The sequence below is a fragment of the Antennarius striatus genome, chromosome 16 (assembly GCF_040054535.1).
Source record: "Antennarius striatus isolate MH-2024 chromosome 16, ASM4005453v1, whole genome shotgun sequence".
Lineage (NCBI taxonomy): Eukaryota > Metazoa > Chordata > Actinopteri > Lophiiformes > Antennariidae > Antennarius > Antennarius striatus.
The window spans coordinates 10,040,129-10,058,476 of record NC_090791.1 but is presented as its reverse complement, the minus strand read 5'-3'; the positions used below and the strand labels follow the sequence as shown (position 1 = coordinate 10,058,476).

Here is an 18,348-nt window from a genome sequence, read left to right as displayed (position 1 = left end):
AGAACCACTATATTTGATTACAACCTCATTTCCTTTCTTCTTTCACTTCCTTGAATTAGTTGTACCCATGCAAAGAAGCCTCAACAAGGAACAAATAAGGGAAGACAGCAAGATACAAGCCAAGAATGACTGTAAACCAAGGATAATTGGACTAATAATCAATAGTGGGCATAAAAAAACAACTAGCTTATTCCCAGGGCCAGATCACTCAGGCAATTTACTACGAGAGACAGCTCTCATAGTATGTGTGTGTGTGTGGGGGGGGGGTGCATGCGTGCATGAGTGTGTATGTGTGTCAGTCTGTTTTCAAAGCATGGTGGGGAGAAAGGCCAAAGTAATCTTTCATCTTCAAAGAACAGAAACAACCTCTATTCATAGAACACACAACTAAGAACGTGTGTGACTGTAAATGCATCGACTTCAGTCATGCACATAGTGAACCATCGAACTGCACAGCCTGTATGCTATACTGTTAATGCTGCAGCATATTCTCTGTACATCCTCCTGCAGGTTCCTGCCTGACAGAAAAATGGTAACAACACAGTGCCTTAACAGAAGGATGAAGTGTACTGGGTGTGTTCTGTGTATAAAATAACCATAAATTATTGTTGTTGATGGAGGCTTTTCAGCACCTTAGCATTTTTCCTGCATCACTCGCGTTTCTCATTTCTCATGTCTTTATTATTACTTTTTATATCATATAATTTATATATATATACAGTATGGTTAATTCAGACTGTGTCATTTCATTATTTTTTCATAATCAGCAGACAGGTCACCAATACACACACAGATGCTACAGAGGAGGGAGGGAGAGAGCGATGAATAGATTTTAATTCTAGCTTCGAACAACATGCTGATCAAGGATATGTGTCATGACTCCAAGACAATATATAGAATTTGAGCTTAAGAGAGTCTGATGAACGTCAATCTTTGTAGCAATGCTCATGTTTGCTGGATATGACAACAAATGTGGATGTACGCACACTGGATCCATATCTTCTACAATATAGATTTGATTCATGTGGTTGCAGGATAAACTGATGATCTAAGGTCAGTAATGTACTTTTAGCTATGCACATGCACATCTACCTGAACACATTATGTAAGACCAAAGGTTTCCACAAGACACAACACACTATTAATGGGAAGGTCACACAACAATGACAGAGAAATTGGAACCAAATATTTCCAATACATCCAAACTGGACAGCTGTGTCTGTTGACAATATTTTTTTATTTGGATACTTTCAAAATCTCGTTACTCTTGATAAGTAACGCAACTGCACCAACCCCAGTGTCATCCACGTGTCATACTTGCTCTGAGAGTTACATTGACAAAGCGCAGAGATTTGCACAGAGGGTGGGGGATTATGTGAGACCAGGCATTTACAGGAATTTTACCGAACAGCCTCACTCTTTTCAGCTTTCTGCAGTTTTGCTGACACTCGTTTTCTTGCTCCTTCCGTACAGTCACTCCTTCCATGCCGTGCACTCAAGCTTGGCTTCATATCTGCTCTTATTAAAGCATAGGACATTGTGCCAGCCTCATCAGAGATGCACACAGTTAATGTAACCCATATTAATTCATGCCAACATGTCCAAATACACTGAATCTCACATGATAGCCTCTGCGATGACAGCCTCACTTCACCATGTCATTAAAAAAATTAAAAATCAGTGTAATGTGGAATTACTGAAATTTCAAACAAGACATCCAGCAACAGCTTTGTGCAATTCTTAACATAAAGATTCTCCACTTGACACCACTTTATCATCCATGTAAACACATTCATCTCAGTTACATGAACATTTTATTGTCAACAGATCCGAACATGATGAAGAGTTGTCTATGTAAAGGACTTTCATTTAGCAACTGCATGGATGGATGGATGGATGGATGGATAGATGGATGGATGGATGGATGGATGGATGGATGGATGGATGGATGGATGGATAGATGGATGGATGGATGGATGGATGGATGGATGGACAGATGGATGGATTGACAGACATTAAATCCATCTGAAATGGACTCATCAGTGCACATTCTCCTTGTCAATTAAATAATCAATACTGTTGATGGCTCTATGTCACACCTCAAAGACTGGATCCCATTCTACCCCTGCATTCACCATCATACTTGCTGTTAAAATGAACTATCATGGCAGCCACAGAGAAAGATTTTTAAGTGAGGTAATTATTTACCTTTTTTTCTTTTTCTTTATGGTGATTTGCATCTCAATCTTGAGCCTCTCATTTCTTTGTTCATTTTCCCTTTGCCTCTCTCCATATGAGCCAACAACCACCCACCAATATATTTTCTTACATCCTCTCTTCATACCTTCTCTCCAATGGCTGTACCCTCTGTTACACCACCCCCTCCTCCTGTGTATATTGTGGTGACATTTGTTCCCTACCCAGGGTACTGGCTGCCTGCAGTTCTGCTCTGTGATCTGACTGCTGCTTTGCTAAGAATGGAGCCATTCATTAGGGCAAAGGACACTCACAAACACACTTGTGCAAACACACACTAAACCACACGGCAAACCAGTTCATTCTAGCCAGTTCAACCTGAATGAATCGGAGAAGAAAATGCAACCAAATCTTGAACTGTGTTTTCATGGCTGTGTGCTTTTGACAGTTCATGCAGGGATGTCCTTGTGCATGGCTTTACGTTCTTGCCACTCACCCAGTGAGCACCACCACAAAGTCCATGACATTCCACCCGTTTCTCAGGTAGGAGTTCTTATGGAAGGCGAAACCAAGTGCCAGGATCTTTATTCCAGACTCAAAACAGAAGATTCCAATGAAGTACGGCTCTGTATCATCCTGGAGCAGAAAGAAGAGCAGGGAAGAGGAAAGAGGATGTAGAGAAAAGAGGTTAGAGGAAGTATAGAAAAGTTTTTCATAAATATGTCACCACCGAGCACCTTTTTTTTTGGAAGAGAATGAGTGTATTTGCAAAAGCTGCATGTGTCATTTTTAATTTGATCCTTGAGCATATTCCTTTTAAAACTACTGTGTCAATTTTCTGCTTATGGAACACTCATGTTTGCATATGGTGGACATACTCACATAGTGTGTTATGTCTGCTAAACTTACCAGACGCTCAGATAGTGGTGTCTTGTCTCCGTCAGGCAAATGTTGTTCCAGAGCCAGGACAATGCAATTGGCAATGATGGTAGCTAGAATCATCCACTCAAATGGAGTGAGGACAGCAGGTTAAGGAAAAAAAAGTTTCTTTGAACACAAATCTGCACACTTTCTATGCCATATTATATGAGCAAGACAAAACAAGAGATTTGAACATTTTATGATAACATTACAACATTTGCAGTTGCTGGTCCTTAGTTAAGCTAAAAGTCCCCTAAAAACATGTATCTGATTAGATAATATCATCACTCCATGTCAAAAGACACACAGTCTTCATAATGAGTGTACGTTCTGGTAACACCACCCACAGAGAGAAAAAAAACATACACAAACACACACACACACACACACACACACATACACACATGACAGTGTTAGTGTGTAGCAGCACGCCTCAACAACGGATGAGATTTAGTGTGACATCACCATTTGGCTCCATGTATGTAACATCTAAGGACCCACTCTCTGACGGAGGGCAAGAGCGACAACTGAAGACGGCGAAGCATCGCGTGGGTACATCTAATTGTGTTTGTCAGTATCTTTGTCTTTGCCTCTCTCTTTCTCTGTCTCTCTAACACACACAATCATTCACACAAACACACACACACACACACACACACACACACACACACACACACACACACACACACACACTGACGGTGTCTTCTTAAATCAATCCCCCTGCCTTATTAAGGTCACAAGATGAATAGTTCCGAATGAAGAGAGAGAGAATCGAAGTGCAAATGTGTGAAGGAGATAAATGAGTGATTTGAGAAAGATTAGGGAAGAAGATGAGATATTGGAACAAGGGAAAAAAAGAGGAGTGTAACTTTCAGAATCAGCATGATTGTGTGTATTTCAGAGATAAAATGTAGCATCATCATGACTGATTTACTCATGACTGATGAAATTGTATTTTCAAACTGATTTAAACAAACCTGCTCCTTCTCTCCACCTAAACCATTCTTGTGTCCTTCTTTTGGGAGAAGGAGGTATGACAGGTACAGGATGTTTCTCATGAAAACTACCATGAAACCTGTCTGTTACATGTACATGTCTGCATGCATGTGTGGAGACCATTGTGTGCACATACGTATGTTTGCTCGCTGTCATCATCAGGTGTGGTTCTCCATCTAATTCAAGACCACAGTGTGTGTGTGTGTGTGTGTGTGTGTGTGTGTGTGTGTGTGTGTGTGTGTGTGTGTGTGTGTGTGTGTGTGTGTGTGTGTGTGCGCGTGTGTGTGTGTGCGTTTGTGATTGCCATTGTTTTTATCAGGTACACAACACCCAAAGTGCCACTCAATAATCCTCCCTGCCCCTAATAATGACTGCACGTATACATTTGAGAGTGTATAGATTGATATATGGATGCGTATGAATCAAGGGGGGGGGGGGTCATTGACTCAAAGTAGGAAAGAGAGAGAAGAAGTGAGATCAAGCAAGGCCATGAGGGGGAGAGAGAGGGAAAAGACTGATATAGGAATCTAGGGACAAAAGTGCAAAATGTGTTGTATTCCCTCCTAGCCGTGCGCCTGTGGTACGATCGGCAGCAGGTCATGCAGGAGATGTTTTGACAAGAATAGGGAAGTGAGGCCTTCAAAGTGAACCACTGGAGCCCCTAGATCTCTCCCTCTCTCGCTCTCTCTCTCTCTCTCACACACACACACACACACACACACACATGGCCACACACACACACACACACACACACACGCACACACAGCCACACACACACACACACACACACACACACTAGCATCTTCTTAACACCTTCCCTGATCCATCCAGTCCTCATGTCCTCTTACGTTCTATCATCCTCTCCTCCTCCTCAGTAAAGCCTGTGTCTGTTCCTTGCTGATATATTTTTCCCTCTACCTGCCCCGTTCAACCTCCCCTCTCTACTCCTCTCACATACTTGTCTGCTGCAATATTAACTGCCCCTCTTTCATTCTTCTATCTCACTCTCATTCCCCCCTCATTTTTCTGCCTCTCTCATCTTTTTCCACTTGTTTCTCCATCCCTCCAACATTCCCACATCTCTCCTCAGTCCACCTTTCTGTCATCAATCATCCCCATCCCTGCCATGCCATCTCTATTCAATAACGAATGAGATGCCGCATCAGCAAACGCAAAAGGGGCGACTGAGAGACAAGACCGTTAGAGGGTATAAAGAAAAGCTTGGATAGGCGGGAAATATAGAGCGGATTAAAATAAAGACAAAACACCAGGAAAGACAGAACGATAGAGGGGAGATGGCATGAAAGATGGAGGGAAACAACGAGGAAGAGGAAGAGAGAAGGCCATAAAGAGGAAAGGACGGTTGGGACAGGAATGGGACAGGACAGGAATGACAGAAGGGTGTGAAAGTATTGCAGTATTTTCTTCTCCTGAGCAATATGTATGCCCTGCTGAAAGTAGGTTAGTGAAAGAACACACACACACACGCACGCACGCACGCACAGACACACACACACACGCACACACTTAATAGGAGGGGGAGCAAAAGGAAGGGAGTGGGTGGGAGACTATACATCATACTGTCACATACAGTATGTATGAGTGTATGTACAAGTGAAACCGACACACAGCGCTGTGTAAATCGATGCAGCCTTTTACATTCTCCCATATATTGACACACCTCTCAAATGTATTCATCAGAAACACAATCTTTGTTATCAACAAAGTTCTATCTTAGTGTTAAGAATCTTTAAGAAATAATGGAAATGCAGGACGAGAGATTAAAAATAAGTACAAACTGTTTGATTTATATTACATATTTCCCTTTCTTTTCCCTTTCCCTTTCCCTTTCCTTCCATTCCCTCTCTTGTACTCTTGCATTATGCAGCAGCGCACTGGCAGGAATGATTACTTTATTTTCTTGTCACATTTCCCTCAGAAGCACTGATTTGATAAAATTACTGGGATTGAGCACTATGGTTGAAACCTATGTAATTATACCGATAATCAGCTGCCAAGAGAGTTAAGAACGTGGTAGAAGTGCTTCCTTCTATCTCAGCATCTTTACATTTTAAATAGAATCAAGAATTGCAGTTTAAGTATCTATTCCTATTTCAAACAGTGTCATGTTTTCAGATTTTGCCAAATTTGTAAAATATGAACTAATGTAAATTATATTGACTTGTTTTTGCAAGCTCCAGCCAAAATGTGAAAGTGACTTTAAATTAAAAAGTGATTCTGTTTTTGAGCCAAGTGAAACACACTTAATACAAAGGTTACATGATAATTAATAATTGCAATATGTTTTCATTCCAAAATGTGCTTGATTCATCTTGTTTGCTTCTCCCTAGAGGCTTTCCATAGCAAGAACATGGTCTCAATTGTCACGTGGGTCGATAAAAAAATGGATGACTTTTTGTTTTGCATTCAAAACCAGGAACAAAAGCAAGACAATAAACACAAAGCATGGTATGAAGAGAAAATAGAAACTGATGGCTCATTGCTACGAAATGTGATGATTCATCATTTATGATTCTAGTCATCCAATTTGGCACCATTTTTGGCAATGTTGCCAAATAGTGAAAGTGATTGAAGGCCCATTTAGCTCTGCTTGACCTCTCTCAGTCCATATTAGCATCAATTAGCATGCAAATTCCTTACAGTTGCCCACATCTCCTCCTGCTTGTTTATTTCATACCGTATTTGTTGTATCTCTGTTTCAGCTCTCCTCTCCCACACAACCCACATACAACCCAGTTGTCACGTTGTACAAGATGCTGACAGTGGAGTGTGTGTGTGTGTGTGTGTGTGTGTGTGTGTGTGTGTGTGTGTGTGTGTGTGTGTGTGTGTGTGTCTGTGTGTGTGCTTGTGGTAAGATGTGTACAGAATATAAGCGTAGTATGTGACATCTTTTATGTTAGCTGAATCTTCAGAAGACGACGCAGGTGTTTTAGGACTGTTTGAGCTTACGTTTGCATGTTTACACGAAACCTGCTGATTTAGCAGTATGCCTGCATCTCCTGCCGTTCTGTTCATGTACTTGTGTGTTTGTAATCGTGTGTGAGTGTGTGTGTGTGTGTGTGTGTGTGTGTGTGTGTGTGTGTGTGTGTGTGTGTGTGTGTGTGTGTGTGTGTGTGTATGTGTCTGTGTGTGGGGGGGGGGGCATGTGCCTGCACACCCTGCAGGAAGAATGCAGGTTTCCAGCAAGGTTTGTCTAGTAACAGCCACGGCACATGACTAAAGAACACAGGAAGAAAAAAATCAATCCATCACAGACTCCCACTCTCTCTGTTTCTCTCTCTTCACGTATTCCAAATCCCAAAAATAGCTCAGCTCCACGTCAGTGCGGACCCCTTCCCTCACAATCACACACACACACACACACACACACACACACACACACACACACACACACACACACACACACACACACACAGACACACACACACTCGCACATATGAGAATGAGCCTGCAACTGAAACTGAATAATTTAACAGAGACAGAAAATGGAATGAGAAAAATGCAGAGGGAAAGCAGAGAAAAAGAGACAAAAAAAAGAAGAAGACGTAAATACAATATCATATTCATCATATTCAGTGCGTATATGCTGGATGTGCTTATAGCAATTTGTATTGAACAGAAGCTACGTCTGCATTGTAAACCCAGTATGATTTTTGAAAATATATATCAGATTCTTGTTAAGCTTCAATCTGCTTTTGTTAACTGGCCTGTCAGGTTACTGTCAGTACGTTTTCGTCATGGGGTTCAAAACGTGCACAGTTGACTCTCATTCTACACTTACTTTGAGGTTTTTACTTGTAAGGAAAGAATTATCTGTGTCCTATAATGTTAACTGGAAAACGACATGAATCTGACACAGTGATCTCTTTATCTCACCACTCTGTTGCAGTTTTTGTGCTGCAGTGGTTAACACTGTCACCACAGACCAAAAAGGTGTTGGGTTCAAATCCACATCTGGGCCTTTCTGGCATTCTGTGTCTCTATGTCTGGGTGGGTTTCCTCTGGAGGGCTCAAAAATGTCCCAAGATATGCAATAGAGGTGAATTGATGACTCTATGTAAGAATGAATGTGAGTGTGAATGACTGTGGATATCAGTGTGTCAGCAGCGTGATGAAAAGTATACCTCTTGCCCATTGCCAGATGGGAAAAGCTTCAGGTGACCTCAACTCCACAATGGGTAAGTGGTTATAGAGAATGAATGAGTGTTGCAACCACTGACTGCTCCCAATGTAAGACATTAGACAAGAGATTTTTAAAGGCAATGTCCTTTTGAAAATGATATAACAACACCCTAAGATTGCATAAAACATCTGTACATGTCAATTCTGCCAGAGGCATTGGTGCTGGTGAATTTTGCCAACAGCTATTGATTAAAGTGTTAATAGTATTATACTCAAGATGCTAAAGAGAAGTGTTTTCGTACTTTTACTTCCATTATTTAATTTTTTAGATATTTTTCAGTCATCTGCTGTGTATCAACAGCCAGATCAAAGTGGTAGACAGTGGTATTGCTGATAATCAATTTACAATGTGGTTCATCAAGACTGTCCCCTATGTAAGTAGTGAACTAGGCTAATGGGAAATACTTGGAACGAAGCTTGAATCATGTTACTGCAGTGGTCTCAGCCAGTCAATTTAAAATTTTTGACAGCGGCATCAATGACAGTAGGATATGCAAGATATGAGTTAGCACAAAGAAGGCTTTGAGATATCATTTAGACTGCTCTGCACATCAGAAGCACATGTAATAATAACCCTTTAAAACCAGGGATTGTGATTATTTATAGTACCTGCGTAAAATCCTCATAAAAGACCTTATTTCCTGTTGTAACCCCAAAGTTTATGTTTTGAATTCTTGGGACAGAAGTCCAGATTTAATGTATTGGGATCTCATGTGCATGTGTAGGAATCTGTATGTAGAAAGAGTACACGGGTACATACATTTGTAGAAACGTTATCTGATCAAAAGGTATGTGCTAACGCCACTTTACGTTGAAAGATGAAGATAAATTTCCTGTAAAACTAATCCTGTTTGTGATGTTTGTTGACAGGATCTCAAGACCTTTTTGGGTGGAGGAGTGATTCTGGTACGGGACCCTCAGACGAACATGGTCCTGTTGGCTTCATCAGTCCTCTATCTTCATCTTGCACTGGAGTGGGTTTCAGCTGAGTGTGAATACCACATAAAGGTCTGATGGTCATATTGATGAGCAGCGTCAGCAGTAATGAAGGCACTGTTTCTGACCACTGTGATGAAGAGGGAGCTGAACCTGATGGGAAAGCTCTCCATTTACAACAAAAGAAGCCAGTTGAGGTAGTTTACCATCTTGTTAGTACGCCTCTTTGGGTCCTACCTGTGGTGTTTTTATGGGAAGAGTGTGGTAGAGCCAGACCTTATTGGGTGAATCTTCTGGTCTGTGAATGCATCAGTATGCTGGAGATGGAAGTCTGAAATACCGTGCTTAGTGGATGGATGGATGGATGGATGGATGGATGGATGGATGGATGGATGGATGGATGGACGGATAGATGGATGGATGGATGGATGGATGTTGGATGGATGGGTGGATGGATGAACCAAGAATATGCCCATTAAAAATTACACTGATGTGGGAATATTCCTGTCAGGATTCTCATCTGGATTGTTGTTTTTGCCTCCCTCTATCTGCTCTAGTGTGACAATTCTGGACTTTGTTTGTTTTAGTGTATTTCATGTGCCAGGAGTCACGCCCGTGTCCTTTTTTGGGCAACTTCCTGTCTCTTCACTGTTCCCTTCATTTTCTTTGTTGTCGTGTCTGCAATTCTATGTTGATTGGTTGAGTATTTAAATCCTGCCTTTTGAGTTCACCTTGTCAGACTGTCATGTTGTGAACTGTTTGCGACCTGAGTGCCACTTGAATGAGACTAGCATGTAATTCTTTTGTGAGGATTAGGCGTTTATTGCTTTTCACAGTTTTGATGAAGTCTTCTGCCTGTCGGATTTGAATTTTCTGCCCGTACTTGTCCAGGTTAGCTAAAGAGTAAAGAGTACAATTATTTGCTTAGTTTCTGTTACTTGAGAAAAAATAAATGTAATATCAGGTAGTGCATTCTGGGTAGTGAATTCTGGGTATTTTACATTTCCCATCAATCTGCACAAATCAAATTACATTAAAATTGGTCAGAATGTTCTACAATATATCCCTCAAAACTGAAAACACTTTAATCACAAAAGCAGGAGAAGCAAATTAGAGGGAGAAGACAGCCTGGTTAAGATTTTGGGTGATGATTGGCAGCTGAACATGTGACTGTTTTGCTATAAGGCTTAAATCCAAGTCAATGCGAGGTTGTGTAAGTGAAAAAAGTGCGTGTGTGAGTGTGGATACAGATGCATCATGAAGCTGGCCAGCCCAAGAGTCTCATTTCTTTGTCTTTCACCTCCCGGTGTGTAAACACCCTAACCCTAAGTCTGTGTAGTTATCAGCTAACAGTTGCAAGCTGGAGATAGGCCAATAAATTATTTAGATTCTGCAGTGAATTTTATTGTGTTGTTGTGAGCTGTATTGTGAACTTATATCACTGACTCTCTCCATCTACGCTAAACCTCCCTAGTCCCTCTCCATCACTTTCTGCCTTTTCTGTTTTTAACATCCCCACATAAATTAATGTGTCCCTTGACCTGACGCACATATTTGTAAAGGCGGGGCCAGATCTCATTATTCTCCATGGTGACCTGCTCAAATGTTGGGCACATTTTGCAAACATCACAAATTTCCAATGTGTGTTTTAGTTTTTCCTGCAAAATAAATGAAGGCATTGATGAGAACGGAGAGGAAGGTTTACTGCTCAGTGACACCGCTCAGCAAAGAGATTAAGTACACTGTTCTTGATCAGTTATTTGATATCTCATTGATTCTGGGTCATGTGGGATCAGATATAGAAGTAGAAGATGAAAGCAATACTACTCAGAAGTACACACAATACAAACAACATAAAACCTATAGTAGAGGGGGAAAAAACAATACCTGCCCACATGCTCAAAGATGAACTCCTTTATTCATCCTGGTTTACTACAGACACATTACTTGTACTATATTTCAAATTGAACTGATTGTTGCTATAGATATCCAGATGATGTACGACACTGCTTGCTTCTGTATTTACAACAGCAGGAGGAGACACGTTTGCTGATGACGCAGACATTACCCTATGGTGTGTGTTGTGTATGAGGGACTGGGTGAATATGGGTACATGTCTTTTTGTATTTATATATTCTCACTGGTGCCGAATATAGTGCCTTATAAAGATGTGTAATGCACAACTGTAAAAAGCAGATACGTAAGACTTTGCTATAAGTCCAACACAACATCTGATATGGAATAGACAAAGTCAAATGGCCATTTAAGGTCAAAGGTTAGTATGACTGCTCATGACGATTTTATTAATAAGCTGAGTATGTAACAAGGTGTGCTATTTCTGAGCACATCAGAATTGTAATGGTGGCATCATTGTAATGGTCACATGGTGCATCTGAATTCTTCTTCAGAATGCAAGGTTAAGTAACCGACTGCTAACTTTAATATGAATCTTTTCAAATTGCATTCAGAGCTTTATTTCATTGGATAACAAAATCCCATAATGGGCAGCAGAAGCAGTTTTCAAACAAAAGATGGATATTATGTTTGTGGAGCTAATTCACTATTGGGATAAGGCAAACATCATACATAATCCCAGTAGAACTAATTGATAATTAAAAATTTTGGAATGTTATTTTGGGAACGGAAACATGTCAAATCATTCTACTCCAAAGTAGATCCCTACTTGCTTTACATTTTTTCACATTTATGCAAGTACAACAACATTATCGCTATTTATGTTGCATAATATACAGTATCTTCTGCGCAGTAGTTCTTGAGTTGAACTCATAGCACAGTATATTTTTTCCTCTTATATTTATTTGCCCCTGATTTTTTTCAGGGGCAGAACGGGTGGCACAGTGGGTCACGCTGTTTCCTCAAAACAAGAACAACAGTTCCTAGGTTCAATTCCACCTGGGACATTTCTGTGCAGAGTTTGGTTGCTCTGCCATGTCTGTGTAGGTTCTAAAGAAACAGAAATTTTAATCCAATTAATGAATTTCAACTGCAGACTGTGAGTTCTAATGAATCCCTTACACTTATGACCTTTTGCAATTAAAGACAGCTGTTCAAACGTTATACTTTGAAGGAACATCTAATTTCCAGATTCAAAATCTACCTTCACTCATGCGGATATACATTTTCTCTCATTACGATCTGTCGGTTTCATTAACAACTACCTTACTACATTTGACTTCTGTTGTTTTTTTGGTCTGGCATTGATTAAACATGCATGAGAGCACATCAGCTGATGAGATGCCGGGCATCTTGACACAGTCAACAGTGATGCAGTGGAGTATGGAGTTACCTGAGATGAACTTAGGATTGATAATGGCATTGTCACTCCACCTCCTTCCTCGGCTATCTAAAATATTAGAAACTGGATCATTTGAACTATAATCCAGTAAAAGAACAATACACATATATAATGGAGAAGCTGGTGTACTTAAACCTTAAGAAATACATGTCTTAATATCTGATTATTGATGAAATTTATTGCTGAAAGTGCTTTGACTGACTTCAAGACTGAGGCTTATGAAAATCTTGACGTGACATTTTAGTCTCATTAGCCTCAGCTTGGTTAGCTTTCCTTCATTAAGCTACACAAAATCATTTCTGCCTCAAAGCTAGCATTCTCTCGAGAGAAGCATATAATGCTTCACTACATAGACCTCACGATTTATAACAATCCAATAAACACCAAAACCCTAAAGCCGAGCTTCACAAATACCAGTAAATTGAAACAACACCCGTACACAATCTCAACAAATATTGAACATTATAAGATTGACAAAGGTGTGTGACAGTACAGATATGCTGTGCTAGATTACAGTAGATTGTACGATTCATTTTGTGCCTCCATGCTTTTTTGGGGAGACAATGCAAATATGCTGTAGCAGGTTTTGAAGCATCACAGACTGAGCTACTTGAAAAACAACTCACAAGAATTGGCAGAGCACAGACACCGTAGTATCACATAAAAATGATCAACCTCACAAGTTTTGTGAAACGGAAAGTTCAGATAACAAGGTGTGAGGATACTTTTATCTAAACATTTAGAAAAAAACCCCAAAATATTTAGAGCTCTGAGACGATTTAAGAATTAATTAACCTTAGACTTTAGGGTTTCTAAATACAAAACACATTGTGGTACTTGCATGTATACAGTTATGATAGCCTGCATTTCTATTTAGAGCACTTCAACCCTATTAATTAGGTTTTCTTTCATCCACCAGAATCATCTTTACCACCTCCATCATGCAATGTGACTGCATCCAATATTGGAAATAGGAAAAAATATCTGTAATGAGGACAAAATTGTGCACTCATTAAAAGATGTTTAAAGCTATGAGAGACCAGGTACAGGAAGTCTGTGCAGTGAAGCACAGCCCTTTCTCCTGACCAGACTTCTGTTGACCGTATGGAAACCAGGTGATGACATCAGCAATAGCTGTAAGTTATTCATGTGTTCCAGTAAGCCATCAGTGTGACAATGAGTCTACACACACATCACCAAGACCTTGAAGCAGCTAAAGGGAATTATGTGCTATTTCTACAGTGACATGTCGAGACGTCTTCTGAAAAATGGTCCACAGCAAATGGCCATTTACTAAAAAGTCACTGTGAACTTTAACTTAATGAGATCCTGTTTAGTCTCTTTTTTTAAAATGAGAGTAAAATGAAAACCTAAGAACTAGACATCCTAGATCAAGTCAAAGTTATAATCTGTGAAAATATTTTTTCGCAGTCAATACAAAGTTTAGTTTCTTTTTTCTTTGTAGATATTTATGGTCAGCATCTTTTTACAAAATGAGACGTTGATCCCATGTCTTCAACAGTCAAACTGTTCCTTGTATGTAAGGAACACAAGTGGCTGCAGTGGCTCAGTGGTAGAGCAGATGTCTTGTAGACAGATCGCCCCAGCCATCCCGCTCGGATCCCGCCCCTGCCAGGATATCACTGGAGTATGAGCTGACGGTGGGAGGTGTCAGCTCACCTCCCAGCCACTGCCGAGGCGCCCTTGAGCATGGCGCCGTCCCCCCTACAAGCTGCTCAATTGGGGTGCGTTCCGAAAGCCGCTGCCCATCACTCTGCCTCCCGATGTGTGTAGTTTGATGTTGTATATTAACTGCATGCTTACAGGCCCCCTTGTGTGCTGTGTTTCACGGGCCTGTATACAATGACTGATAAACTAACACAAAAATGTATATACCTGAGTGAATATGTAATTTCCCCTTGCGGGGATTAATAAAGTATACCTCTTCTTCTACAATTACCTAACTACTGTTCTTAAGTAGATTTTTCAGACACCTTGTCCTTACTTGAGTATTTCGTTTTCCATGCATAATGCATATAAATATTTCCTGATATTATTTTCTGACCTGGAAATCCACTACCCCATCAAGTTTCAAACAATGGTTTACAGACATGTTCCCTATCACACAAATGGAAAAACTGCAATGACACAAACCCAACAAGAAGAGGGAATCTGAGCAACTCTGGGGACCATTTTTTGGATTACTGCCAAATCATTCATCTGTCATAGGTTACTGCCACACTAATGAATGTTGTGTTTAATTATTATATGTAAAGGACTACACTAATTCCAGCGATGTTGGTACAGAGATGATTCTTTTGCGTCTTTGATTACTTTTGCTTCAGGCACTATAATAATTCTGGTGGGCAGTCTTCACTGAGTATTCATATTAATACTTTACTTATTTATTGAGTTGATTATTTATTTTTTTGGCAGGGTCTCCACTGTTGCTTGTCAACTTGTTTATGCTGTGACAGGAACAAAAACTCATTCACTTTGCTTATTTACACACACACACACACACACACACACACACACACACACACACACACACACACACACACACTAAAACTATTGCTATTGATGCATTAATATATTTAAATGACATGAGATTCAGTTGGATTTTACTAAACCAGCAAAAAGAAAAATGACTCCTATTTACTTTTACTGTATATTTCAGGTACTCCTCAAAGTACTTTTGTACTTGGGTAAGGGTATTGATAGAATGCATTATTTTCACAAGAAACTATTTTAACTTGAGTGACAAATAAGTATACAAGTACCTAAAGTACAAGTGACTAGTTTCAAGCAAACAATGATTTCCTGCACACACACCTGTCTTGTTCACCAACACACATATCTGTCACTTTGATGGTGAATAGATGTGATACATAAGCCGTGTGAGTAGATCCTGCATATCACTAGTTAGTGTGTGTCCAATTAGTGTGTGTAGTTATGTCATGGCTCAAACATCAGCCTGGATCAATGCAATCATTACTCCAATTTCCCTTCTTGCCTCGACCTCAGAAACGTTATTTCGGATTTAAATTATAACATAACATACAATATATACAGTATTTGTTTTATACCTTATTAGATATTATCATACCTGCAAGTCAACATACACATAAACAAATGCTGAAAATTAAAATGGTAACTGCTCATTTTTCTCTTTCGAATGGTGCAATATACTATATGCTGCTTTCTTAAAAGATGGAAATGCTGGAAATTTAACACCGTCACACTCCAATGGGTGTAGTACAAACACAGTCACAGACACACATCACACACATGCACAATTTAAAATTGTGATAACCATTTAGTTACACCTGCTAAATTAATAACCTTCTACCTTTCTCGATCTCTCGCCTTCTCTCTCTCTCTCTCTCTCTCTCTCTCTCTCTCTCTCTCTCTCTCACACACACACACACACACACACACACACGTACACACACATTACCTAGAAAGACACCTGCATCTTGCTGATACTAGAGCTTAGGTGCGCATCAATGTAAACACAAACACACACACACACACACACACACACACACACACACACACACACACACACACACACACACACACACACACACACAGTCATAGCTGCTTATTTCCATGTCTCTTCAACCATTCTCCGGCACATGCTGACATCAGCAATCAGCAGCGCCCCCTAGACACCCCCACTCCTCCATCCACACACGCGCGCGCGCGCGCGTACACACACACACACACACTCACTCACACACACACACACACACACACACACACACACACACACACACACACACACACACACACACACACACACACACACACACTTTAAGAGAGAATCATACATCAGCCAAGTCCCGCGCTTCTCCTACTGCTATAACAAATGTGATTGGTCGTGATCAGCAGCATCATACACGGAGCATGCCCTCGCTTCCTTATTAAATAACGAAATACCCGCAATTTAATTTGTCTACCTGTCAAAAACTCGTGTTGATTTATTTACCTGCTACACGTTGTCGTTAAAAGTCTGCAACTCGTGGAATGATAAAAACGTGAGCCATCCCCTCCCACAGATGTCTGCGCTCTGGCCTACCTGGCTCTGGGAAAAGGCCTCGGTGGCACTTTTTACTCACTGTACACAGCAGCGGGAAAGGATATGGCCATTCGGTGATCTTTTTGGCGTACTTTCTGACGAAGTTATCCTCACTGAAAATGAACAACGAACGATTGACTGTGAAGCAGTTCTGGCGCACTGGAATGGGGTTATAGAGAGCCATAGTCCGGGCTCTCTGCGCCATAGACTGCTTATACATTCTCTGGGCCCCGGGCCCTCCAGGTGGACCGTGGCCGTGTCCGTGTCCATGTCCATGTCCGTGCCCGTGACCGTGTCCGTGGGGTCCTCCTTGCCTGCTACCACCGCGGCCACCCATTCCACCTCCGCCGGGCCCCCCACCATACCTGCCCGGTGCCTCATCTCCGAACCGCGCCATTCTACGGACACCGAAAGCCAATCTTCACGAAGCAGCGGAGAAGGAGACCAATGCTCAGCTGTGCAGCCACACAACATTACATCCCATCTGGATCAAAACGTCTCATATGCACAACGGGTTGTCTTGTAAGCGTCTGCTGAGCACCTGCAGCGGGCCAGCGGTTCTATGCTGGTTTCAGCAGACGGGGCTGCCCATCCACAGTCTCTTCTCTATGCGTCTCTGCTGTCTCTGTGAGGAGATTAAATGTGTGGTGGTTCTGCTGAATGGTTACACCGTGGGGTCGAGCTGTGGGGTGTCTCCGTCTTCGTTCTCGTGTCCATTTAAAGCAGGTTTCTCCCCCAACATGAAATCCTGGGTAGACTGTAGCGAGTTAGCGTTTCGTGTTCTCCATGGTTCATGCCTACATCAGAGCGCACCACAAGCCTAATGCACCTTTCCGGGCCATTTATTTCTTTACTTTCACCAGAGCATGCATGATCATCTAAAACGCCTCCTATTTCACACAGGCCTCAGCGAAACAGATTGTGAAAAATAAATCTGAAAGCAATTAACAAGCCAATACTACGGGTGTCAGCGGCGATCAACATGGCATTTTGGAGAAGCTTGTGCTCTCGATTTTAAATTTCATTGAAAATGGAAAAGCCATTATTTATTTATTTTATTTTTGAAACATCCGCAATATTTGGCACAGTGTATGGCAAATATATGGCTCCAATTTTTTTTTTTTTTACCAGTGCGCCCTGACAAGCCTCTAGACCAGGGAAATTGTGGCATTTGTATCAATGCGCATTAATTGAGAGTTCACAAGAAATACAGAAAAAAATACCGTTTTCCTTTGAAATGTCGGCGTCATTGCTGTCGAGCGTTGTAGATGAAGCAATTTTCTCGAACGAATCCGAATGAATCTTCCCTCGTTGGAACAACCATTTTCTCTCTTGTCACCTGCGAGACCATTCGGGGACTGAGTAAGGGACGCAAGGACGGTGTCGTCAAAGACAAGGGTATGACGGCCGCTTCTCCGCCGTCTTGCACCCTCTCATGATCTTGGTTCGGCTGGTCGTGGTACAGCAATGCCGAGAAAGTCCCTCACCATCCCCGCCCCGATAAGTCTACCGTCGTCCGCACTGATAACCCCAAATGTCCAGGCAGAACGTCCGTTCTCTCTCTCTCTCTCTCTCTCTCTCTGCCTCACATTGGAGTAGAGCGTCCCTCACTGCCTCCTCTCTCCTTCCCCAGCAGCCCCGAGGGAGGAGACAGACGGATGGATAGATGGATCGATGAATGGAAGGAGACGTGTAT

General features: G+C 41.3%; 1 protein-coding gene across 1 annotated transcript in view; it reads right to left on the bottom strand.

Annotated features, from left to right (window-relative positions):
- cacna1aa (calcium channel, voltage-dependent, P/Q type, alpha 1A subunit, a) overlaps positions 1-17,461 on the bottom strand; it is a 68,563-nt gene extending 51,102 nt beyond the window's left edge. The window contains exons 1-3 of the mRNA XM_068336029.1: positions 16,718-17,461; positions 3,106-3,211; positions 2,693-2,832 (exon numbers count right to left, since the gene is read on the bottom strand). Coding sequence (XP_068192130.1) covers positions 2,693-2,832; positions 3,106-3,211; positions 16,718-17,049 — 578 coding nt within the window. The 5' untranslated portion in view covers positions 17,050-17,461. The remainder of the gene's footprint in view (positions 1-2,692; positions 2,833-3,105; positions 3,212-16,717) is intronic.
- Positions 17,462-18,348: the final 887 nt, after the last annotated feature.